The sequence below is a fragment of the Camelus bactrianus genome, chromosome 23 (genome assembly GCF_048773025.1).
Source record: "Camelus bactrianus isolate YW-2024 breed Bactrian camel chromosome 23, ASM4877302v1, whole genome shotgun sequence".
NCBI classification, from domain to species: Eukaryota; Metazoa; Chordata; class Mammalia; order Artiodactyla; family Camelidae; genus Camelus; species Camelus bactrianus.
Window position 1 is genome coordinate 6172724 of NC_133561.1, and position 26981 is coordinate 6199704.

The following is a 26981-nucleotide window of genomic DNA, read 5'->3' on the forward strand; positions in this document are numbered from 1 at the left end:
AGGCGGGGTGACGTGGGCTTGACGAGCCAGCGGCGGGTTTGCCGAGCTTAGCGGCAGGCAGCAGCTGGAGTTGGGGGCGGCCGGAGCCGGAGGTGGAGCGGGGCGGTGTGTGGCCGGGGCCATGACGGGCAATGCCGGCGAGTGGTGCCTCATGGAAAGCGACCCCGGGGTCTTCACGGAGCTCATTAAAGGATTCGGTGAGAGCCAAGGGAACCGTCCTGGGCTGGGGGTCACGGGAGGAGGCCCGAGCGGGGCATGGAGTGCTTCCCTGCGGACACCGCCGCCCGGCGTCTGAAGGGAGGCGACTCCCGAACCCGCGGGTCGGGGAGGGGGAAAGGCAGGGCTCCGACCCCTCCTCAGCCGCGGGCAGAAGCGTTTTCGTGGTGATCCTGGGAGCTCACCACGAGGGCAGGGTGGTGTCTGTCCTGTGCACCGCCGTGTCCCCGGGATTCGGCGCTCAAGCACTAGCTTAATTGACCTCAGCCCCTTTCCCACCCTCCGTGCAAAAATCTTTCCCTTTCCAGCGCGGGGCTCCCCTCATCCCGGGCAGGTGTGCCCAGGTGCGTGTCTCAGGCCACCCGTCCTGCAGGAGAAGTCGGGTGTGCCTTCTGGAGGGTGGGGTGTCCAAGGACCAGGCCGCCCAGGAATCCGACTTTCTAGTTAAGAGAAGCAGGACACCTGGAGTGTGTGACCAGCCCGCGGACGGCCGCACACGCTGGCTGCATGGGACGCACGGGCCAGCTCGTTACTTCTGCTCGTTTGTGGCTTCCGGTGAAGTGTGCTTTCTCCAGCTGGTGCTCTAGACTGTAGCCACACGCTTGCCTCAGAATTTCTTTCTGACTCTATTCCTAGTGTCTCGTCCTAAGTAATCAGCATATTTAACTTTTTAGCCTTCCCCGTCCCTCTTGTTCCCAGCCTCTTATTTGGCAGTAAGTTTGTTTACTTTTTTTTAATTGAAGAATAGTCAATTTACAATGTTGTGTCGGTTTCTGGTGTAGAGCACAGTGCCCCAGTCATATACGAATATACATATATTCGTTTTTATATTCTTTTTCAACTTATAACTACAAGATATTGAATATAGTTCCCTGTGCTATACAGTATAAACTTGTTTATGTGGCAGTAAGTTTATTTTTATCTGTTACATTTCCTCAACTATTATTCATTTTAGCTCTTATGTTAAAACTTGTACTGGGAATGAAAATTCAACTTTGACATAGATACTGTCGTACATAGCTGACTATTTGGCATATCATTTATCAGGTATGTATTGTTCATCTACAGTATTTCAGACACACTGGTAGGGTTTGGTAATTTTTGATGGGAATAAAGCATGACTGCTGTTATAAAGAACTGACGAGCAAATTATAATATGGTGTATCTAGTGCTGTATTACTGTACACACAGGTCGTGGAAGAGCACAGGCAGAAGGAGAAGCATAAGCACTAGTTGTGTTATAGCTTAGGGAACAGCTACGGAAATGACTCAAACATAGTGTAACAGACAGAGGAGTATTTGAATTTGAAGCTGAAAAGATAAACTGAGGCCAGATTGTGTGCCATGTTGTGGAATTTGGATTGCCCTGTGGTAGTCACCGGGGATTTAACTGTCAAAGATGTTTCAGTGCTGAAATGACATTTTTATAATCAAAACGAATTGACTACGTGTAGTGTACAGGGTAGGTTGGAATGAAGTGAAAGAAGCTAGAAGTCTCTTAAAATTGTCAGAGTCTGAGATGATTGGCTTGATATAAAATAGTTAGAGAAGTGGACGTAGATTCAATAATTTTTGCTCTGTTTAAATCCACAGGACTGCTGACTGACTGGTTGTAGGGAAAAAAGAGAAAAATGACTCCATAGCGTCTAGCTTGGGTGACTGGTGAAGTAGGAGTACAAGAGAAGAGTATGCTTGATGGACGCAAGAAAATGGGTTCAGCTTTGGACATACACTGAGTTTGAGATGTCTGTAGGTTTAGCCATAAACCTTACCTTCAAAACCTTAACTATTATGACATATTAAAGTTAACCTTAAGAAATGTTGTACCAGGCAAATTTATTTTAAAATTAGTCAATTCCATTAACAACGATTGCTTCAATTTCATGTGTGCAGAAAACTTGGAATTGAAAATGATTTAAATGAAGGCATGCATAAGAAACTCATATGGAACTGCACCTTCTGCACCTGCACCTGAAGGTGAAACAGTAGTTATTCATGGATTGGCTCAATTAGCAGAAGAACTTTGCAAAAAGTTAAGTGATGTAGTTGTATATCATCATCAGATGCTTCAAAGAGAAAATAAATTATTCCAGTCATTTCCTTTTTTTTTTTTTTTCCTTATCCAGTTCATGGATTTAAAGCTTTTGGAAGTTCATTCTTTCAAAAGTGAAACATCTTATTGTGTTATGAATGCTATTGTAAATTTATTTTAAGTTTCTTCATTGGAGGGGAAATTATTTGTGAATTCAGTGAATATCTAAATAAAATTTTTGGTGGAATATAACATGATGGTTAAAAAAAGTTCTTATTAAACTGATGGAGCAGAACTATACATTTAATCGATATGGTACATACTTAATTCATAAATTCAGCAAAACAAACTATGATAAGCCACCAATTAAAAATAGAAGCTGTAAACTGCTCTCAGCTGAGATGGAGTAACAGGGACTGGATTTACGACAACAAATCAGTGACTCCAGCTTTCACTTCAAGAAACTAGAAAAAGAAGAGCAAATTAAAGCAAAGTAAGCAGATAAAGGAAATAATAGAGATTAGAGTTGGAATTAGTGACACAGGAAAGAGAAAAATCGTGGAGAAAGTCAATGAAACCATATGCTAATTTCTCAAAAATCAATAAAATGGATAAAACTCTTTTCAGATCATTAAAAGGAGAGGAGACAAATGACCAATATCAAAAAAGAGAGAGATGACATCACTACAGATTCTACAGATATTAAAGGGATAAGTGAATATTCTACTAAGTGTTTATGCAAATAATTTTGGCAACTTAGATGAAATGTACAAACTCCCTTAAAGGCACAAATTACCAAAGCTCACTCAAGAAATAATAGATAAACAGTATAGCCTTAGGTGTATTAAAGAAATTGAAATTGTAATTCTAAATTTTCCTGCAAAGAAAATTCTAGCCAAATTGGCTTCACTGGTAAATTCTGTCAAATATTTAAGGAACAAGTAATGTTTCTACACAAAATTTTCAAAAAACATTAGCAGAGAAGGAATACCTCCCAACTCATTTTATAAGGGTCAGCATTATCCTAACACCCAAGCCAAAGACATTATAAGAAAGGGAAATTGCAGACTCATCATATCCCTCATCAACAAATATGCAAAAAATTCTAAACAAAACTTTAACAAATCAAGTCCCATAATTATTAAATAGACAATACTTTATGACTGAGAGGCACTTACCCCAGGAATTCAGGGTTGGTTTAACATTTGAGAGTCAGTATAATTTACTGTATTAGCAAACTAAACAAAAACCACATGATTTTCTTAGTAAATTTTCTTTATCAAAAAGCATTTGATAAAATCCAACACGCTAAGAATTATGAAGTGTTAGATTTTACCCTGCTTGCCAGCTGACAAGTGGACCTGCCACTGTTTTATAGATGTTGACAGACAACTTCAGCTTTAGAGGTAAAGGATTGTATTACTCACGGCATGGTAGGCAACAGGAGATTCACATTTGCGTTGGTTCCCTTGTCCTCCAAGGCTCCGGGAGTCGGGGTGAACACGGGTGGATGCTGCATGCACAAGTCTTTTGTCATAGTTGAGGAACTCCAAGCTTAGGAAACTCTGAATCTTACAAAGAGGCTGCTAGCAAACTTGCTCAGCCTTTGGCTATAGGGAGATATTACTACTATAGACAGCAAATAAGTCTTTCCTCTGCCCCAGAGAGAGACACTATCTTTCAAGTCTGTTTACTATTCTGACATCCTTGAAAAGATAATCCTGAACAAATCTGATACTTCCTCTCAGAAGACAAGAAGTGAGAGTAGAAACGCACTGAGAATTGTCTCCCAACAAAATCCATCCTTCCTTTCTATACCAAATATGCCATTTCCTCAGCTACTTTGGTTAGTCTGACCTGACCCTCAGGGCTGGTTCCAAATCTGTTTAATTTGTCTCTTGTAGTGTTTATGTTACGAAGCCAGATGGCTTTCTCATTTTTGTATTGACCTTTCCTCTTGGTTTAAGGCATTAACTCATGTATAACAGGGTGTATTAATGATTGCGAAGACTGCCTGGAGCTGTAGGGAGGAAGGCTGGCAGAGTTCCATCATCCACAGCATTGGGCCTATGGGGTGCTTCCTTTACGTGAAGGTCTGTTTCACTCGCTCCTAATGTGCATGTCACCTTGTTTTGGGGGAGAGAGGCGTGTTACTACCTGGCTTCCACACAAGAAATAAAAGTATAGTTATGAGGGTGCCCATTGGGAGCAAGTGTTGATTATAGTTGTTGGGGCCTACAGAATAGAATCTTCTTATTAGGGGTACAAGTTAATGGTGCCTCCAATTAAGGGCCCCTTGTTTATTTAAAAAAACTGAGTCTACTCCTTAATTTTGGAGAGATTGCCTAAGAGCTGATGATCTGGTTTTTCCTACTTGGTCACATCACCAGCTAAGTGGCGTTTGTCCATGCCATGGAGTAGCAGGGTGGGGTTGGGAGAGATATCTTGGACTATTTTTTGTGGGAAGTACAGAAGCTGAGGCCATGCCTATTGCTTCTGGTAGACTTATTGGTAAGGTTAGGGGAATGACAATCAAATTGTTGTCAAAACTGTTGGAAGATGGCATTTCTAGCAGTCAATCAAACTTAAGTCACTGGTAGCAGTTTGAGAGAGCTTCACCACGGTATTTTTGTGGGGAGGAAAAAGATCCAGGTATTTCTTTAAGAAAATTATTTTTGAAGTTAGTTTTTGAATAGAGCTATTTAATAGAGCCATTAGTATTATAATACAAATCTATTAATTAATATATAGATATTTCACATTTTAATTTTAATATTTCCTTTCATTTTGAAACAGTGTTCTGGTTTGAGTGACAAATTATTTGGTCAGCCTATTTAAACCCTCGTTCAGCTATTCATCAGTTTTTCCTGATCAGCAAGGATTTTGGTCTCCTACCTCTTAACTTGCAGAAATCACTCTGTGTACCTTTCATATACAGATTATACGCACCATGCTATCTTTGAGTTATTTGTGCTTGTTTCTACTAGATTGAAGTTCTTAAGTATTGTTACAGAAGCTTATCATTTTCTGTCCTTCCCAAGGCCTACTACCATGCTTGGCACATATTTTCCATCTGTGGTTTGTTGAATCTGTGGCTACAGAACCTGCTGATACAGAACTCTCAGGTACAGAGGTATCTGTATCTGCCTGAGAACCCGAGCGTATTTGAATACCTGAATATCAGCAGTCTGTTAACTACTAGCCTTATTTTATACACGAGGACAATGAAGCTCCTCTTTGTTCTTGCTCGTGGTAAAAAGTTTGAAGGCAGTGCTGAGGTTAAAACCCAGATCTCATGAATCATTGCTTATTTCTCCTTCCGTTATACTATGCATTACTTGAAATTGAAGGTACAAAAAGATTATTAGATATTGAATGTATATTAGGAGACAGCTGCTAACAGTTGAGTGCTATGTTTTCCTTCCATGAAGAGATGTGTATGTGCCTAACAAAGTTATTTAAAGTGTCACCACTTGAAATTTTACTTGTGCAAAAGATTTGGGGGGGCTTTTTTTAATTCAGTGGCCTTTTATGTTGTTGTTTTTGTTTGATATGTTATAGTGCTTGGCCTTTTTACAGTTGATTTCCAGTAGCACAACCAGTGTTAATTGCATTAGTGTCCTTCCATTGCCCTTGTCGACATGCATATAAATCTAGGTTCACATTTATAAGGTTTTTTCCACCAACCTAATATATGTGAATGTCTAGTGACCTGTTCTGGACATTCAGGTTGTTTCCAGTTCTTCTCTACTACAGACGATGTAATATATTTTTATTACATGTACATATATCTTTAATACCTGAGTGACATTAGTAGACATTTGCTGAATAGAGCAGATTGAGGTACTGAATAGTATTAATACCTAAAGTTACATGGTTGGTCCAAGTGTTTTTTTTTTTTAAAGCACTGGGTTTTGTAGGTAATCTAAAAACTTCCCCAGCTCTCACTTGAAAATAATCTGGAATATTAGAAAGTTCTCAGACTTAGGAACCAGACATGGGTTTTAATTCATTTTTGGCATATATTAGGTGTAGTGAATTTAGGTAAGCCACCTAACATCCTTTAGCCTCTTGCATATAATACTTGCCTTGCAGCAATTAGAGAAAATGCATTTAAAGTACTTCACACATATAAGATACTAGTAAATATGGCTGTTTTTTCCCATTGTGATAATAATACTAGCTGACATTTAGTGAACCCTTGAGTGTGCCAGGCACTGTATAAAAGGTATCTCATGCATAATGAATTATCTTATAAGGTAATAAGTTACCTCATTTATTCCTCACAACAGCTCTAGGAGTATGGGGAACAGAGAGGTTCAGTGGTCCTATAGCTTACGTAAATGAAGCCAAGCTCTTACCCAGACACCATTACTACGATACGAACTACCGGGGCAGGGTTCACAACCTTGGTACTCTTGCCTTCCCACGCAGGGATTAGACACTTGGGCCAGGTAATTAATTTTGACCCTTTGTTGTTGGCTATCCTGTGCAATGTAGGGTGTTTAATATCTCTGTCCTCTACTTTTGAGATGCTACCCACCCCCCAAGTGACCATAGAGACAGTAAAAATGTCTTCAGACGTTTCAAAATGTTCACTGAGGGACAAAAAAGTCATCCTGGTTGAAAACCACTGTCCTAGAAGAAGAGCATGTTTGGGGGGGTTCTGATGTAGTTTAAATTTTATTTAATTTAATTTAAAATGTGTAAAATTAGAATTTAGGAAAAGGATCAGAACTATATATGTGATTTGAACGTCACTGTTAAGTGGTAGTTATTTATTACCACTTAAAAAGTGTAGAGTGAGAAAGAAAGAGGACCAAGGGCAGGGTGGAAGAAACTTATGAGCTGAGTTGAAAAGAGTGGATGAAAAAGAGCCAGAAGTGGAGAGGCTGAGAAGGAACTGTCATGGGGCGGTATTTCCGTGAAAATAAATCTTGTAACCGTTTAGAATTATAGAAGTAATATATTCCCATTGTAAATAATTAGGAAATAGTACAGGTCGGAGTAAGATTTGACTGTGAGCCTTATCAGTTTTACCATTTTAATTTGTCATGTCTTATTGCCCCCAAATGTGCATTTCTTTCAGTTAGTATTTTCTTTAATGGCAAAGGGAAACAATGAGCTATTTTGTTTTCTGAAGACATAATTTCTTATTTCAGGTTGCCGAGGAGCCCAAGTGGAAGAAATATGGAGTTTAGAGCCTGAGAATTTTGAAAAATTAAAGTAAGTATAATTTTAATTATGTTAAAAATAATATGTCTATACTAAAGCAAACCTCTGTTTATTTTACTTAGGTTACCTTAGGCTGAACACATTATTTGCTTTAAGATTTTTTTCAACTGTATAAGAAAGGTATTATTATTCCCATTTTATAACCAAAAACCTGAGGTTCATGGATAAGTAATTTGCAAAGGATTGAAAACTAAGTCTCTGTAATTCATATCAGCAAAGTACTGATTGGTTGATTTTTTTTTCTCCTCATTCATTGTAGATCAATAGTGTTAAAACATGGAACACATTTTAACAAAAACACATGAGTAATAGGTCAGTCTATAACACTATATTTAATAGATAATGTATATTAATAGTAATTCAGAACTTTCTAATACATTATTACATTGCTTCTCAGGGAGATTACTGTTCAGATTCCAAGTGCTGATGCCAGGAAGCACCTTCCTCTTACCCCATCCTTGTAACTAGAATCGCTTCTCTGACCCTCTGCTTAACCCCGTCGCCTCCATGCCCCCAACCATTGACCTTGTATTGCAAATGGAGGACCAGAGGGGTTTTCCTCGGTGGAAGTGTCTTAATTAAAGTCCTGGAATTGGGATGTTTTTAATAGTAAGGAGATAGTTTGCCCTTCCCCTATTTTCTTCTTCCCCACAAAAAGACCAGTCATTTTAGATGGAATAAGAGATAAATTCTGGCTGAATGATCAGGGAAGGTTAATTAAAGATGCATCATTTGACCTGTCTTTAAGGGAAAGGAAAGATTTTTGTTGCATGGAAGGCAGTGGTGAAACGTAGACTGGAGAGAATCCAAAGGTGCTGGTTTAATGGTTCATGGGCAACAACGGTTGCTTTAGGAAGGTGGAGGACTTCATTGTGTTTGAGGTGGAGCATCTGTTCTTATTGTAGTTGGACAGTTGCTCATGAATCTGATAGTTATGTGAGGTGACTTCCTATATTTTGTAGTATTTGTTGTCAGTTATTTATCTGTAAACATCCTATGTGAACTTTTTTATGTATATTGGAATTCAGTCTAGGGATAACAGCTGCTTGTAGTTTTGCTATGTTCTTTCTATTTTTAAGTTAAGTGATACAAGGTAGAATTGAATAATCCACAGATTTGAGAATAAACTGCTCATTATAATTCCATTTTAATTGATGTAATGTAAAGTTTTGTTAGCCTTGTCTTGGGCAACATTCTAGTGACTATGAGTGGCAATAGAAATCTTTTAAAAAATTTCTCAAATTTACTTCATTCGCATTATATTTGTTAAGTAAATCATTAAAATTTAATGTATTGACAGTGTTATAAGAAGCAAGACTTGGTGTCACTAATTTGTATTTCGTTTTGTAGGCCAGTTCACGGATTAATTTTTCTTTTCAAGTGGCAGCCAGGAGAAGAACCAGCAGGCTCTGTGGTGCAGGACTCCAGACTCGACACGATATTTTTTGCCAAGCAGGTACGGCCCTTTGATACTCTGAAGTCTCAAGAGCAACCCTTTTATAAAAAGGACTCTTTTCCACCTGTGTGTCTCTGCTGTAGCAGTTCTCAAACTTTTTGGTCTTAGGACGCTGTTACATTCTTAAAAATTATTGAAATCCCCAAATAGCTTCTGTTTATGTGGATTCTACTTATTAATATTTATCATTTAAGCATTAAAACTGAGCATTTAAAATATTTATTAATTGATTTTTAAATAGCAATAAATTCATTCCATGTTCATGATAACATATTCTTTAATGGAACATAAGTATATTTACCAAAGCAGAAGAGCAGTGAAGAGAATGCATTGTTTTACATTTTTATAAATTTCTTTATCTGGCTTAATAGCACACAGCTGGATTCTCCTGTCTGCTTCTTTATTCAGTCTGTTGCAGTGGTTTGGTTTGGTTTTGTCTTTGTTTGAAGTATGTGGAGAAGATTCAGTCTCACACTATATGTGTAGTTGTAAAGGGAGGAGTATGTTAATTTCTTTTTTAGGAAATTGTGGCTATTCTTTGGTGTTTTATCAAAACTCCAGAAATGTTCCTCTCCTAAAGATTAGCTGTAATGTGAAATCTGATATCGTATCAGTGAACTTTGTACTTTCTTATATTAAAGTCCTTTGGTTTATCTTGCTCTTCAAAAGGATCTTTTATGGATGCAGGATCTGGTAATACTGTACATGAGTCATTTTGAAAATTTACCGGTTATGCAGATCTTCTAAATGTTGACACATTTGATTATATACATTATCAACAAGTTCCGTTTGGTAGTAACACTGTTTGTATCATCAGAAAAGTCCTTAAGTATCCTAAAACTTTTAAACTCACAGTGGTGAATTTAACTCTTACAAAATGCTTATTTTCACTTGAAAGTTCATATTTTATCAGGGACAACAAATACTATCAGATATTTTCCTTGAAGTGACAGAGTCATTTCACTCATTTTCAAGAAGATATTTGCCAGATACCCCATCTGAACAACAGTATTTGTCCTCCATATGTCCTTTCAAGTAAAAATGATGTTCCAAGAAAAAAGCATCCAACTTAGCTGACAATTCAGACAGTTGTGCTAATGTCTTTCCTAGAAGTGGCTGGCATATGTGGGTTTGCAGCAGGACTGCTTTATTTGTATTACCTGTTCCATTCAACATAATATTAAAGACTTGTACTCAGAGGTCAAAATTTAATAAAAATAATTTTCACTGCTTTATCAGAGACATTCTTCAGTAAAACTGGGTTTTGTTTTTGTTTTTGTTTTTAACTGCGTGTGTGTCAATGAAATGGTTTAATGCCGCTGCCTCGCTCTGTGCTAAAATACCAGCAGTTTTATCCATTCTTGCTATTTATTGTGCTGCAGTGCAAAGGTGAAAACAGGAAAAAGGGCAAAGCCTGTCTTGGAATTATTATGGAAGCAATTTTGAGTTCACAAACCCCTTCAAAAGTATCTTTGGAATTCCCAGGGGGTACATGGACCCCACTTTAAGAACTGTTCTAGGGTATACAGTGAAAAGTGTAACTGACATGATTAGATGTCTCCATGTATCTGGCCCCTTGTTTGGAAAAGCTGAAAAAGAGAATCATGAAAGAGGTTTGATTAATGTATAAAATCTAAGCTAAGTATGGTTGCAGTTGTTTGAAATTGCATTTCAAAAAGATTGCTTAAGATAACCAGTGTAACCTTTAGAAAGGTAGAAAAAATAAAACTGCTAATTCTCATTACTGCCCTTTGGATCAAGCCTTTACTATTCCACTTATAACTTTTTTTCCTTTTTTCTTATTGTATTAATTCTTTCCACTCCCCCCACAACTTTTTAAAATTGGATGTTTTTGGAGTAATTAGAACTGCAATAAACTTTGTGAAGTAAGGTATAAAGTTAAAGTTCTCCCAAATAGATGTGTATAAAGTGATTTTTATGTGGGTTTCATGAGGACAAGGACCACATCGCTCTTGTTGTTGCATTTTCACAACGTCTTGTACTCAGTGGGTGCTCAGTAAATATTTGAACAAATAAATAGCGGTATACTTTTTAGGGTCTTTTTTGGGGTAATTCTGTACAGTATTCCTCCCTTATCTGTGGTTTCACTTTCCATGGTTTCAGTCAACTGTGGCTGAATATATTAAATGAAAATTCCAGAAATAAACCATTCATAAGTTTTAAATTGTGTGCCGTTCTGAATAGTGTGATGGAATCTCACGCTGTCCTGCTCTGTCCCATGTGGGACATGAATCATCCCTTTGTCCCTTGTGTGTGCTGCTGGCCCCTTATTATAGGAAAAAATGTCTTGTATGTAGGGGTTGGTACTATCCATGTTTGAGGCATCACTGGGGATCTTGAAAAGTATCCACCAAGGATAAGGGGCCTACTATGCTTTATGTAGCATAACTACTTAGTGGCGCTAAACTCACTTTAAAACCTGAAGAGGTATTTTTAAACCCATGCACACCATAGTGACTGTTCACACACACAAAATGAGTTGTAATAAGTCATGGACAGTGTAACTCCTTACTCACTTTGTGGTTATTCAGTAACCACAAGAATTTTTTTCCTTTTTCTCCTTTAAAAAAAAAAACCACACCTTCATTAAAATATAATTGATATACAAAAAACTGCACATATTTAATGTGTACAGTTTGATGAGTTTGGAAGGAGGTTCTTCCCCCCATTTCTTTAAGAATAATTCCTGAAATGATGGATTACAGATTTGAAATCCTCAAGTTGTAGGAATGTTTGACAGCATCTCTGCTGTAGCCTCAGCGTCTAGCCGAGCACTGGGGCGTATTGCATATTATGTCTTTAATGTGTCATCATTTGGAAAGAATGTGTGAAAGAGTATTAACTTTAAATTCTGCTAACTTCACTCCTACCAACCCATCCTCGGATAAGTTTAGCCCAAAACAAGGGAGCACTAAGTCTTGTTTTTAGTTTATGATCTTTTTGAAGTCTCCTTTATTAAAGATATATGATTCAGATCAGAATACATATTAAAAGAAATCAGCAGTGATGTTAATTGGATTCTGGCTCTCCTGTTACTTTTCCCTACTTGTCAATCATAAGATAGTTTTGAGTACACAGTACTCAATAAGGAACTATAGGAGTGTGTGGTATCATTATGTTTGAGAATTGAGAGTAAGAGAGTGAAAAGGCAGTCTTATCAAGGAATTTCTCAAACATCCTACAGTCAAAATGTAGAAACTAGTGGATATTCACAAGACCTCAAAAGCCTCTGGCAACAGAAAAGTAGAGGGGTGTAAGAATTAATGAGGGAAAATAATGGAAAATTTTTCTTTTGAAATCAGACAAGATATAAATAATTTACCAAATTATAAAACAATAAGCAAATTAGCATTTTTGGAAAGAATTTAAGTAGAAAATGGTATTTAATTACAATATAATAACAATATATAGCAATAGGACTTAGCTGTATTTTTAAAAAAGCATTTATCAAATTTAATTCAGCTCTGCAGTTAACCTTGCTGGTGTTCACGCTGATCACATGAGGCTCTTTCCGGCTCTGTAAGCTCAAAGCTGTGCAGGTGCTGTAGGGAGTCTGGCACAAGTGCTTGTCCCTAAGCAGGTGACCACCTTGTTGGAGAGACCACATACGTGTACAGAGTCTGCTTCATGTGGCGGCCAGGTGCACGAAACCCTAGAACCAGATCACCTGCCTCTTGCTTAGCTCTGTGCCCTTTGGGCAAGTACTTAACCTCTTTGTGCCTCAGCTTCCACAAATGTAAAATGAAGATCATGATACTGCTCCTTCTTCATAGGTTGTTGAGAGGATTAAGAGAATTAATACATGCGAAGTGCCTAGAAAAGTGCCTGGCACCTAGTAAGCGCTATCTAAATGTTTTCTCCTGTGACTAGAATGTAAGGTCCTCATAATTTGTTAAATAAACAGTTAAGAGCTAGATGACGGCACTATAAAGATGGAGTTGAAAAATATGTGGATGGTGTATATACTTTCTAGGAATTCAAATGAGCATAGAAACTAATATGAGTTGTTGGATAATTTCTCTAAAAGCCACATAAGTGAGTTGGAGCGTGGGCTGGATCCTGACATAGGGGCTGAATGTTTATAGATAGAAATGAGCGTAGGGGGAGGTGGAGAGGAGGGAAGGACAAGTTCTTCTGGCTTAGGCAGATATGTTTTAGACCAGGAAAAATCAGTTTTATTACTGTAACTGGATTGGTTTTCACTGATGCTATGACTTCCTTTAATTTATTTAATTTCTTGGAATCTTCAGCTCCAGAACTGAAGCAAATTCCTGAAAATAGATTAGAATGGAAATTAATCATGTTTGTTATGTTTATGTTAAGACTATATGAAATAAAATCTGAAACTATTAATTTTCTTCTTATTTTGGGGTCACTGTCACGAGTTAAAAGCTCTGTTCTTTTAACAAATTGATAATATTTTTGCTTTTTTATTTTTTAGGTAATTAATAATGCTTGTGCTACTCAAGCCATAGTAAGTGTGTTACTGAACTGTACACATCAGGATGTCCACTTAGGAGAGACATTATCAGAGTTTAAAGAATTTTCACAAAGTTTTGATGCAGCTGTAAGTACAGTCTTATTCCTAAAATGCCCTATTTGTGGTGGTTCTTATTTTAATAAAAGGCTACTTTTAAAACTTATTTCAGATGAAAGGTTTGGCACTGAGTAATTCAGACGTGATCCGCCAAGTACACAACAGTTTTGCCAGGTAAAGGCACTTTACGTTAAATAAATCCTGTTTCTTTGTTTGCTTGCTTGTCTCTCACTGTGTTTTTTCTTCACCGTAGACAGCAAATGTTTGAATTTGATGCAAAGACGTCAGCAAAAGAAGAAGATGCTTTTCACTTTGTCAGTTATGTTCCTGTTAATGGAAGACTGTATGAATTAGATGGATTAAGAGAAGGACCGATTGATTTAGGTAACTGGTTCCTAATCCTGGTTATTTCACCTTTGACAAAAAGAGAAAGAGATTGAGTGTCCATCTTCGTTTTAGCCACATTGCTGCTTAAGTTTTGAAAGGGGAGCTGACTGTGAGGTCTGATATTAGGAAGGCCTTAAGCTCCTCAGTACTTATGGTAAAAGGTCGAAGGGGCACGGTGACTACTATAATTCAGTTGGGACCTTTAATTTTTTCCTAACAGAAAAGCTTTTTTTAACCCATAGATTATATAATTTGTTTTTAATTTTTCAGTTAACTTTTTAAAACTATCTCTTTTAGTGAACTTAAGTTATTGTCATTTTTAACCTTTTGATAAGAAATACCCTCCCTATCATCATCTTCATTAAAATATTTTCTCTTGGAGTTAGATCATTCAGAATCACTGTAATTCAGTGTTTAACAATCTATAAAAATATTTTTCTTCAGTTTGTATTTAAATAATGTCCTCTTGTCCTTTGTGCCAAAGAGTAGATTTGTCCTGATCCCACCCCATCTCTAACCTTGAGATAAATGATAAATTATCAAGGTTGAGGGTACAGTTGGTGGTTCTGATATAGTAATGAATTAATAGGCCCACAGAAGAATTTTTATTTTCTTAATAAAATAAGAATTCTTATTTTTACGTCATTAAGTTTTTTTTCTTTTTTTAATTAGGTTTGTTTTTAAGTCCAGCAAAACCTATTCTAGTGGAATCTAATGTTATCTGCTGTTCATAAAAGCTTTATACATTTAGATTTGAAAAATTAACATAGTTTCATTTTGTTTGTACTTACTGACCATGCCTTTATCTAAACCAGTTTATCTAATGCAGATTTATATGTTACCTCTACATTTAATAATAGTTATTTTTCCATGTCTCTTACAGAAAATTAATAGAATGTTCTTTTAATTCTGTAGAGGTTGATTTTCTCTAGTTTGATGGTAGACCTAATCTCTGCATTTTTTTTTTCTTGTCTTCTATCTAGTCAACCATTCTCTATTCATTAGATCCATCACATATAAAGGAAATAAAATACAAAACAGAATAGCCAGTTTTGCTGTACAGTTGGTGGCTATGCTAAAATTTATGGTAAAAAGATTAAAACAACTGGGTAAAATTAGTTTTGTGTTATGTGTGGATTTCAATTTTTTTTTTTTATGGTAAGAATGGTGGGGAGTCAGAAAAGGATTGAATCCTTATTTTGCCACTAACATGTGAGCTAGTTTTTCTTACCCCTCAGTTTCATCTGTAAAATGAAGGTAGTTATCCTTAGCTCAGAGTTGTGTGAATGGGATAATTCCCCAATTCATTACTTTCTCAAACATCTGTTTAACACCACTAAGTGACACAATAATGTGACAATGCAAATTGTGATGATGGTCTTTCCTCTTACCATTACTGAACTTAATGTTGTTATGCTAAACGATTTTTTACTGGCCTGGATTTGCCAGGATATTAATAAAAAGGTATTTTGGCCCAAACTTTTGAACTAATATTAATGTTGATCTTATTTGACATAAATGCTTTTTAAATTTCTTTCTAGGTGCATGCAATCAGGATGACTGGATCAGCGCAGTGAGGCCAGTCATAGAAAAAAGGATACAAAAGTAAATGCTCAGCTAATCTCGTTGGCATAACTGATGTTCTGTTTCTTTGCTGAGACTTTCAGTTTTTAAAATTTGTTTCTAGTGTGTTCGTGATTGCTCACTGATTCATTTTTATGATGGCTGTTTTAAAATCTGTCAGTTAATTCTAATATCTGTCATCTCCCTGTCTATTGAATGTCTTTCATTCACATTGAGATTTTTATGATTTTTAACATGGCAAGTGATTATTGATTAAATCCTGGGCATTTTCAGCATTATATAATGAGACTGGATCTTACTTAAAACTTCTCTTTTAGCTGGTTTTTATGGGCACTGCTCTGGCAGGGTAAATCAGGGATGCCACCTCATTGCTGCCAGGTGGGAGTAGAAGTCCAGGTTCCCCACTCTGCCTCCACTGACACCTGAGGTGGGAAGGGGTTCCTTGTTACTGCTGGGTTGGGGGTGGAAGTTCTGGTCCGCGGCAGGGCTTCCCCGGTACTGCCCTGGCCGGCAGGGGTAGGAGTGCCTATTGTGCTCTCTGCATGGCTCTACTGACACTGAAGTAGGGGAGTCTTCTTTTCTGCTGGCCTGTAGTGACTTCCCACTTCCATCGGTGTCTTGTAGTTTCCAGAGCACAGGTCTTTCACCAGCTTGGTTAACTTTATTCCTAGGTAGTTTATTCTTTTTGATGCAATTGTAAATGGAATTATTTTCTTGATTTCTCTTACTGATAGTTCATAATTAATGTATAGAAATGCGGCATATTTCTGTATCTTAATTTTGTATGCTGCAATTTTAGTGAATACATTTATTAGTTCTAGTGTTTTGACAGAGCTTTTAGGGTTTTTTATATTTAATATCATGTCATCTGCAAATAGTAAGCTTTACTTCTCTTCCAAATTGGATGCCTTTTATTTCTTTTTATTGTATGATTGCTATGGCTGTGACTTCTAATACTGTGTTGAATAGAAGTAGTGAGAATGGGCATCCTTGTCATGTTCCTGACCTTAGAGGAAAAGCTTTTAGCTTTTCACCACTAAGTATGTTAGCTGTGAGTTTGTCATGAATGGCCCTTACTATGTTGAAATATCTTTCTTCTATACCAAGTTTGTTGAGAATTTTTATCATGAGTGGATGTTGTATTTTGTCAAATACTTTTTCTGCCTCTACTAAGATGCTCATGTGATTTCTGTCCTTTGTTTTGTTGATGCAGTTATCACGTTGATTGATTTGTGCATATTGAACCATCTTTGCATCCCTGGAATAAATATCACTTGATCATGGTGTATGATCCTTCTAATGTACTGTTGAATTCAGTTAGCTAATATTTTATTGAGGATTTTTGCATTGATTTTTTTCATCAGGGATATTGTCCTGTAATTTTCCTTCGTGTATTTATCTGGTTTTTGTATCAGGGTAATGCTGGCTTTGTAGAATAAGTTTGGAAGTATTCCCTCCTCTTCAATATTTTGATATAGTTTGAGAAATATAGGTATTAACTCTTCTTTAAATGTTTGGTAGAATTCCTCTGTGAAGTCATCTGGACCTGGACTTCGGTTTGTTTGGATTTTTTAACTTACTGATTTAATTATATTACTACTAATCAGTTTGTTCAGATTTTCTGTTTCTTCCTGATTCAGTCTTGGAAGATTGTTTCTAGGAATTTATCTATTTCTTCTAGGTTGCCCAATTTGTTGCTGAATAATTTTTTATAGTATTCTTTTAACAATGGTCTTTCTGTGATACTGGTTGTAACTTCTCTTTAGGAAAGCTTTTTTTAAAATACCAGTTTTTATTACTAGCTAATTGGTAGATTTGTGTTTACTCCAGAGAATAGGGGGTGATCACAATAGATTATCTTAATTGTAATAGTGTTGTAATTCTTTATTATATTTTAAACTTTCTTTTTTAGGTATAGTGAAGGTGAAATTCGATTTAACTTAATGGCCATTGTATCTGACAGAAAAATGATATATGAACAGAAGATAGCAGAGTTACAGAGACAACTTGCTGAGGTTTGTGGCTGTGTTTTTGTGTTCAAAGCCCTAGCTTAGTTATTCTCTCAGGGGAACTATTTTCTTTTCTTCTTTACTTTTTTCCTTCTCCCTTTCTTTTTTTTCCCCCCTAAAATATAGATTTAATCAAGCATCCTGAGTGGTAGGTAAGAGAATACACTCTGGAGTCAGACTGCTTAGGTTCAGCTCCTGCCTTTGCCACTCAGAGGAGGCATGAATTTGAGTCTATTTCTTTGTGCCTCAGTTTCTTCATGTAAATGAGGATAATAGTATTTACTTTATAAGATTGTTGTGGAGATTAACTGAGATTTTATTTCTATATCTATATCTATATATTGATATATCTATATATTGAGATATCTATATATATATACCACTTTAAAAAAGTGACTAACAAATAGTATGTGCTCAATAGATGTTAGCAATTAATTATTTACTGTAATTTCATTATATAATTAAGCAAGTTAGAATATATTTCTCACAGAATTAATTGGGCACATTTGGATTCACATGTAATCTCCATTATTCTTTATGATTGATTATCTTCCTAGGAAATAGGGTTGGAGAAGAGAATTAGTAATAGATAAAGACTTTTTTTTTTTTAACATTTCTTTGGTCACATTTTCTTGCGTATATTTAAGCAGGTTTATTTGATAGCTGAACAGGAGATGATATAGATAGCATTTCAGGATGGTACAGTAGAGACTTTTTAGGTGACAATTCATGTGAACACAGAAGTTTGGAAGGCAGTCCTTAGAACTCTTATACTTCAATGTTGCAGTTATTAAAATAGTATTCTGTCACCAGTATTAATAAAATTTGAAATTTTGAAATTTGAAAATTGATTGTACTATGTTTACCATTTTAAAATATTTTAGCCTTAAGCCTCAATCATTAGGGTGCGCTATTTCTTTTTCTTTCCCCTAAGGAGGAACCCATGGATACAGATCAGGGTGGTAATATGTTAAGTGCTATTCAGTCAGAGGTTGCCAAAAATCAGATGCTTATTGAAGAAGAAGTACAGAAATTAAAAAGATATAAGGTATGCGTTTTTTATTTGTTCCTTTAATGTTTTAATACAGAGTGGTGTATTTTGACATGAAGGTACGTACATTCAGTACTTGATTGTTTTTTCCTGATCATGTACACATTTTCAGAATAGTGAGTTGATTCCCTGGCACTCTACAAAGATAACTAGCAAGGTTTCTTTCCATTTTTTTCCAAGTATTATTACGAACTGATTTTTAACACATTTGATGCTTCAGTTCACTGCATTTATTATTGATGCTCATATTATCCCATCTTTGGCCATTTAGTTCATTAATTGAGCAAACCTGTAAGATGTCACAGCTAATTCAAAGGAAAAGTCAAAGAAGCTCAAATTTATATGACTTCTAGGAATGTTGAAATGAATTTACAAAAGATAGAGACTACTTTTTTTATGGGAAGGGAAGTAAGTTGAACCTCTAGCAGACAGAGTGTTTAACAGCTTAATAGCAGTGAAAGGCAACAGGCACGTAACTTGGGAGAGTGGAGAGTGTGCTTTGGACAATGCACAGTTTTCCACTGAAGTACAGATTCTTCCCTACAGTCTATTCGCTTTTGGTCAAAAATAATTCAAAGAAAGATTGTTCTTTAATCACATAATAAAGCTAGTCTCATTAGGCATAGCCTAATTATTTGCATACATATAGTGGCAGGACTTAATTTATCATGTGGGCCTTCTTAAGTTTGCCTTCTTTCATAAATTAAGTTTTCATCAATTACCAGATTAGAGTTTTAAAAGACTCTTACTTGGTAAGCCAAGAGTAGGAAGCCAACCCCAAGGAGCTCTGCCCACATGTTTTATTGTATTAGTCTTTATTAGTGGGAATCTCAGTATCTAATATTTTTTCTTAGGAGAATGGAGGACTTTCTTCCATTTCTGTTTTGAGTTGGATGCAAAATTAAAATATCAGAAACAGTGAAAATGTAAAGTTAACGTGGTTTGATTGTTTTACTTTCAGATTGAAAATATCAGAAGGAAGCATAATTATCTGCCTTTCATTATGGAATTGTTAAAGACTTTAGCAGAACACCAGCAGTTAATACCACTAGTAGAAAAGGTAAGTATTTTACTGGTGAATACTTAATGAATTAGATTCACATTCTCCAAAAAAATATTATTTGGCTTGAGTAGAGATAACATTTATTGACACTTTTTAAATTTTTTATTTTTATTGTTTTGCTTTCACTAGTTGTTTTACATTCTAGATGAGCATTAGTTCAACGTCACACTGTGAAATAAAAATAAGGGATTGCGCTGCTGCTTCAGCCTTGCAGAGTCCTTAGTGCCAAGAATTCAGGTTGTGCTATGTTAGAATGAAATTTAAAACATTTTTTTTTCTTTAACTGGAAATAAATTATTAATGTTAATTATTGAAAAAATAGATTTTTATTAATTTAGCAGAAATTTGAATTATCATAGAATTTAGAACTAGACTGGACATTTGAAGGGGGAAAAACATAGCCTGGCCTAAAAAATGTTTTTTATTCCTAAGCTAATATTCTTCCCACTGAGGGAAAACTAACAGGTTGGTGAAAAATTGTGGTTACTAAGATTTTTTTTATATATATAATATAAGGCACTTTAATAAAAATTTTGGATAAATGAAGTGCAATTAAATTGTTTTTAAGTATATTTTATAAAGCAGTGTTTCTGAAAATGACCATCACTGGATACTCTTTAAAATATACATTACCTGGCCCCTCCCCAGATATTCTGGTATAGGGGTGGGAGTCTTTGATAAGTTCCCCCCAAGTGATTCTAATGCAGCTGGTCTTGTTTACCACATTTTGAGAAGACACTCCTAGGCAAATAAAATTTTGGACCATTAACTTTAAGACCAGAATACATGGTAGATGTATTTTTCTTGCTAATTTTAAACTTCATGAGGCAAAGATACATTTTAATCCAGCTATTTGATATCATAAATTCTAAATGATACAAAATGTGAGTTGAGGTTTTTGTGTACACTTTATTATCTAGATCCTGAACATGTGCTTCAACTTTAGCATTAAATGTAAAAATTATTGCAAGAAGACTGTTAAATCTTCTCTTTCCCATATAGGTTTTTCTATTCATTGTGTCTCAAGGTGTTAGGGTCATAAAAGTCCAAGAAGGGAAACTGATTTTTAAAGCTTTAGATTAACAATTAAGAGTCCTGTGATCATCAAAATTGCCTGGTTAATAGAGTACCTGGATACTGTGTTCTTTGTATGAAGCACTATGAAATATTTCTCTATGGAAAATACAAACCAAGTAAAAGATAGACTGTTGTGCTCAATTGTGTATGTCAGATTTTAAGTATAGATAAATATTATTAGGGACTGTAAATGTTATTAATGTTATTAATAATTAGGGACTGTATAATTAATTATTAGGGACTGTAAATGTTATTCTCTAAATGTTATTAGAGAAATTTTAAATTCATATATTCTGCCTTAAAATTGGTCTGCGAATAAACTTTTTTGTGCAAATTAAGAGAAGGACCATTCTTATTTGATTTTAATGACAGTTTATTTCTGTAACTTTTTAAATGCATAGTTAGAGTATGGCAGCTTTTCAGTTTTTGCATTAGAGCCGTAATTCCTTAGTTCATATTGTTTTGGACACAAGGTGGCAGTGTACGAATGCCTGGTGTCAGTGGAATACCAACTCAGTCTGTTCCTGTGTTTGCATTTATTTGTTCTATTGAAAGGGTAGTTACTGACTTTCTTGTTCTTTGATTAATAATATTGCACAAGCAATATTGAGGTACATTTATTTCTTTTGTGTGTGCAATATCTGTTATGTGCCTAGATTTTGAAGGGAATTCAGATTCCTTATTTGATAAAAATTTTTGAAATGTTTTTATTATTTATTCAACATTTATCTAGCTGAAACTATTTTTCAGACAGCCTGTTAAAGTCAATGGATGTACAGATAATTAAGACATTTTCTCTCTTAAGCAACTTAGTTGGGGAAAGGAATAAGTAATTAGAGTGCTATGCTGAATAGTATTATTCTGTTAAGTGTCAGAATAAAGTCATGCTAAAGATTCTGAGGGAGCACAGGGTAGCTCCTAAATAGGTTTATATCACTTAAAATTCCCATTCCACAATTTTTTAAATTTGTGGTTAGAAATAAATGCTTAATTTTTACCAATAAATCAGCCTCCTTAGCACACATTTTTGTTCCTCTTACTTAAAAGAAAAAAAATCATATATCATATTGAAATATCACTTTGTGCTGATAAATGCAAATGTTAAAAATTAAAAAACAGAATAGATTAAGGTTAGATTTTATATTATATGCAATATAAATACTTTAGTAGTGATAATTACTTAACACGTAATACTTCTAAGCAAAAATGACATGTAGAATTCAGAAATGGATTAGTAAGTTGAATGCTCCTCCCTCCACCGCAATGCCAAGGGAAAGCAGAATTGGAGAACAAAGTGTGAAATGGGTAGAAGGAACCAAACAGGAGAGACGTGGCTACTCTAGGCAGTGTTGCTAAGTGCTAAGCCCGTTCAGGATCAGATTTCTGAGTAACGGAGGCTGTTACTTACTGCCTGTGATGGCATGAAAGTATCTGAGCTGTGGAAATCTTTTCACTTTACAGAATAATAAAGAAGGAATGAAGACTGTGATTCTCTTAAGGGCATATGACTTTAATGAATTAGGTTAAGATCTTACCTTAAGTTTTCTTGTTGTATGAGGCTTCTACACTTATCTGATGCACTCATTTAATGTACATTACATAAAATCTGCTTAGGAGGTAACCTAAAAATATAGCTATAGAACATACTATGCCGTATACTAAATCTGTGCCTTAAAATACAAAATAAAATCAGCTAGATTATTTCATTTGTGGAACTTTTACTTATTCAGATACCCTTATAAGTCTTTTAAATATTCTATCTCAACTTTTATATGTAATTTTGAATCACTGTCTTTTTCAAGTTTTTAACAACTACTAATACCTACCATAATGTAAAATCATAGATTTCGTTTCTATGGGGGATTCAGAGCAACTTGACAGTATTGAATTTTGTCCCTGTTTTACTAAGACATAATTCAATTAGTAATAAATAATCTACAGAACTCACTCACTTTTTCTCTTAACAGAAATAAAGTAGAATAATTATTCACAATAATATCTACATTAATACCTATGATTACAGAATTATCTGACTTGAGTCAGCAATTTTTAATATCTCATTGGCATACTAAGTAGAAGGAACATATTTCTGTGTATGTTTTTTCCATGCTATTTAGAAACGTAATACTTTTTATTTTTCAACAAAGGAAGGGCAGAATACAGTCTTTTGGTTTAAATCTCAGATGTTACTTATTATTAGCTGGTGCTTTTAGGAAAGTTACTTGCTTTTTTATAGTATCTGTTTCCTCATCTAAACAGGGAATCGTACTTCACATTCTTGAGGATTAAATGAGATCCTTTTGGTAAAGTACATAATATATGCTCATTTAAGTGGTGATAATTTTTTTAACTTATTTAATTTAGCCTTAATTTTATCTGAATTATGTAGTTTAATAAGTGTATGGATTCTTTGCATTATATGTCTTTGCCTATTTAATTATGTTATAAAATTTGTCATAAATCAGTGAGTTCATTCATTTTAGTCCTAGTAAATATTCTGTATTTTCAGGGTATGTTCAGAGATCATTTAGAAAAGAAGTACAAATTTTTATTTCCAAATTACATCTAAAATTGTATTGTATTTTTATTATTTGAAAATAAAACTTCTTTGCATGAAAAATTATAAATATCAAATTATGCTTGTTAACTAAAAGTGTTTATGCAAGCATTTATTATTTTTGTTTATTTTTATATGGTACATATAACATTTAATGTATTCTAAGGCATAGCACTCAATTTTATCATACAGTTGCATAATAGTTCTATTATATAATGCATCATAAAAAAGGTCATAATTGTTCTAATTACTGTTTTTTAATTAAGGAATTTTTTTTCTTAATTGTACAATAGCAAAAGTCTAATTTATTTGTTCCTTTCTGATTCAAGTGCCATAGTGGAAAGAACATTATATTCTAGTCTCCTAAAATCTTGCTTCTCATAGTGTTGCATGAGGACCAAAAGAATTGGCATCACCTGAGAGTTTGTTAGAAAGTTAGAACCTCAGGCATTTAACTGACTCAGTCTGCATTTTAACATGGTCCCCAGGTCACTGATCTGTACATGGAGAAGCACTGCCCTAGGGTGGATATGTGTCTTCTGACCTCTGAGGCTTTATTATGTATTAGCTGTGTGACTTTGGTCAAGTCTGATAACATCTGTAAGCTCTGGCTTCTTCATCTGCTAAAAAGTGAAGTAGAATTACTGTGTTCAAGCTATATACTTATGAGGAGCAAACGAAACAACTCATGAAAACATTTTTCAGGTTGTATAAGTAAGGTTCACAATACTATGGGTATGTAATCCTTTAATAATATGTTAAATTTATTTAAACTACTATGTTCAAGTCATTTATTCAGATATTCAGAAATTCATATAGGATTTTTCTTATAGTCAATTTGTATGAGAAATGAGCACATATGTAAATGTATTATTTTCAAGTAATTATGAATGAGTATAACTTTATGGAATGAGTAATTATGTATTTTTAAATTATTAAAATTATAACAATGTATTTCAATTTCAGATAAGAAAGAACTGCAAACCAGTTTTTTATGGAGGGCAAAGCATAACTGTTTAATTGTCCACAAGTAGTTTGTTGCAAGTCTCAAGTTATAAAAAAGATAATGCTCTAGAAATCTTATAAACAATGCATTTCAAGCCTTCTAGCTTAAGAATGCCGTCTTAGACACATTTTCTTTGAATATGATCTAAAACAGACTTTTTAAGATTTTATAGCCTACTATCTTTCATTTCTAGGCAAAAGAAAAACAGAATGCAAAGAAAGCACAGGAAACCAAATGAAGAAGATGCTTTGGGATGAGTATACATTTCTGCTTCTGCACTTATTTTCATGGAAACCATTAAGTATAAAGAACTTTGAGCAACATTCTAATTGACTCAGTGCACGTTTGGCAATAGTACCAGTCTGTCTTGTCTTTAATGCATGGATCCGTAAACTTCTTCCGTACCTGCATCATGTGCATGTAGTGCATATTAAATAAAAGTGATGTTAAGAGTGCTTGCCCAAATTCCATTATTTGACATTGAATCTGAGAACTCCTATTTGTTCTCTGGATATACAACTATCATAAGGAACCCAGAAAGTACACAAATGATCTTCTCTTCCTGTAATTGTTATAATTAATCTTTCAATCTTTTAGCTCAATTAAATGCTTAAAATTTATAAATGTCAGATCTTGATTAAACTGAATCTCTTGCTCTCATTATTAATGAAAAAAATCAGTATTTCTGTCTTTGATAGCTAAATATTTTGAGGATTTAAAAACCAAATTTTGTTTCCTATGCCAGTTATTTGAAAAAGCTTGATGTTAATGCAGATCATTTGAAAAGAACAGAAGTACAGTTTCTAATGATTTTCATTGCTGTCAGTAGAAAAAGTAATAAACATCCCAATTTTATTTTAGCAAACTTTCTTCAATTGTTTGGGGTTATTTACTTATGTATTGTAGAATTGTTTCAGGAAGGTCTATTATGTGTCAGAACAAAATTTTAGGTTAAGAACAAATTGTAAATTTTAAAAGATTTTTTGTGTTACTCTCAGTTTGGCAACATTTTTTCGAGCTGTTAAGCTGTATGTTTATTAAAAAAAAATTGGAACTTTGACAGTTCAGGCTATCTGCTTTTTTAAAAAAAGGATGGTGGTGGTGGAGGACCCTTCTATGCCAATTTAAGCAAAATCAATCAGTCCAGTAGTTTCCAGGAGCCATCTATAGTTTGCCTGCAATGGAACTTTTTATTGCTTTTGGGAGTTGCTTTGGTTTTTATTTTATAAAATGATATATTCTTGCTCTTATTCTTCTTTTCCAAGTTAAATTTTAAAGAAAATTTTATAAAGCTCTTTATAAAGGGAGTAATCTACTTTTCTCTTTACTAGGTACATTTCTGAAATTGATTCATGACTTTTTAACATTTTATTATGGAGAAGTTTGAATATATATAGGGAGACTATGCATCCTTTAGTTGAAATACATGAATTTCTTAAGGGTTGTTTCTAAGCTTACTACATCGTGGTATTATTAAATAACTTATGTGAGAAAACCCGGTGGGAAATTGAATAGTGAAATTAATGAAATATTTTTCAAATATAATTTCAGTTGAAGGTCATAAAGAAGAACTTGGTAGTTTTTCATTTGTTTGTGGGTAAATACATTTTTGCTTTGATATGAGAGTGGTTATGGAGCATTTTCAAAGCCATGATACAGTTTTTAAAAATGATTTCATAAGGATTGTTTTAAGCTCATCTGGGTCCATTCATTTATTTCAACTTAACTTATATACCCTTTTTTGTAGAATCTTAGATTTTGTAAAGCAATACGAGGGTGTGGTAAGTAGTATCCAGTAATCAAAGACAGGGTGATACTGGCATAAGGATCTACAAATAACTCAAATAGAAGAGTGAGCCTAAAAACAAATCTTTGGTGACTTGATTTTTGAGAAAAAGAGCAAATGTAGTCCAACAAAGAAAGATCTTTTCAACAAGTAGAGCCAGAGCATCTGAATATCCCCATGGGAAAAAAAAATGAACCATGATGCCCCTACCTTACAAAAATGAATTTGAGATAGATCATAGACCTAAATGTAATAGCTAAAATATAAAGCTTTTCAAAGGAAAACAGAGGTGAATATCTGTGTGACTTGGGGGTAGCCAAGTTTCCTTAGACAGAAAGCAATAACCATAAAAGATCTAAAGTTAGTGTTTATGAAAATTAACAACTTGCCATTGAAAAATGCTTTTAACAAAAGTAACTAGTATCAATTGATATTTAAAAATTAGCTTTATAAAAACCACTGAGTTAATAGATATAAAGATATTTTCTTATTAATCTAATTCTAATAAAATTCCTTGATAGGAATTTCCATAGCTTAAGAACGGTTTGTTTAATCTGCTTCTTTGATGATTGCAAATATACTGTAACTCTTCATGATAAGTTCTGCTAGAGAATAAAGAAAAATGACTTATCCTTTTCTGTGTTCGAAGTCCTGAAAGTAGGGGGTAGAGAAAATGGAGGAATAAAGAACAATTCAGGAATATATAAATGTTAGCTATGTTGAAAAATATTTTGAAAAAGAAGTATTTAACAGAAAGTCTCCTTTGTTCATTTCACTTTTGCCCTTTCTTTTCTAAAATCTCATTTAGTGATTGGGTAGGCACAGATACTTCCATTTTGTTTTATGCCTTTTAAAACAGCTAGCCAATTCTAAGGGATATACTTCTGCTGTTATAAACAAAGAAAGCTCGCCAGCAGCTGCAGTGCTGGCTAGTCTCACTTCATATGTTTAGTTCCCAAGATAG

General features: G+C 34.7%; 1 protein-coding gene across 2 annotated transcripts; it reads left to right on the forward strand.

Moving 5' to 3' along the window:
* Nucleotides 1-64: 64 nt before the first annotated feature.
* On the forward strand, nt 65-25291 carry UCHL5 (ubiquitin C-terminal hydrolase L5). 2 transcript variants are annotated; one of them, XM_010974034.3, is made up of 11 exons: nt 65-197; nt 7411-7474; nt 8834-8939; nt 13402-13527; nt 13610-13671; nt 13751-13881; nt 15426-15489; nt 17381-17483; nt 18412-18525; nt 19490-19588; nt 24425-25291. In XM_010974034.3, the coding sequence occupies exons 1-11, from the start codon at nt 122-124 to the stop codon at nt 24467-24469; spliced, it is 990 nt and encodes a 329-aa protein (XP_010972336.1). In that variant the 5' UTR covers nt 65-121; the 3' UTR covers nt 24470-25291. The 2 variants fall into 2 exon arrangements, with proteins under 2 accessions (XP_010972336.1, XP_045365475.1); XM_045509519.2 differs by having other exon boundaries at nt 18415-18525.
* The last annotated feature ends 1690 nt before the right edge of the window (nt 25292-26981 follow it).

What these genes read in the sequence shown, in the direction of transcription:
- UCHL5 (XM_010974034.3), top strand. Translation starts at nt 122, where the DNA reads ATGACGGGCAATGCCGGCGAGTGGTGCCTCATGGAAAGCGACCCCGGG. An exon ending in GAGAATTTTGAAAAATTAAA is followed by an intron (nt 7,475 to 8,833) that starts GTAAGTATAATT and finishes TTCGTTTTGTAG; the next exon opens with GCCAGTTCACGGATTAATTT. An exon ending in CACAAAGTTTTGATGCAGCT is followed by an intron (nt 13,528 to 13,609) that starts GTAAGTACAGTC and finishes AACTTATTTCAG; the next exon opens with ATGAAAGGTTTGGCACTGAG.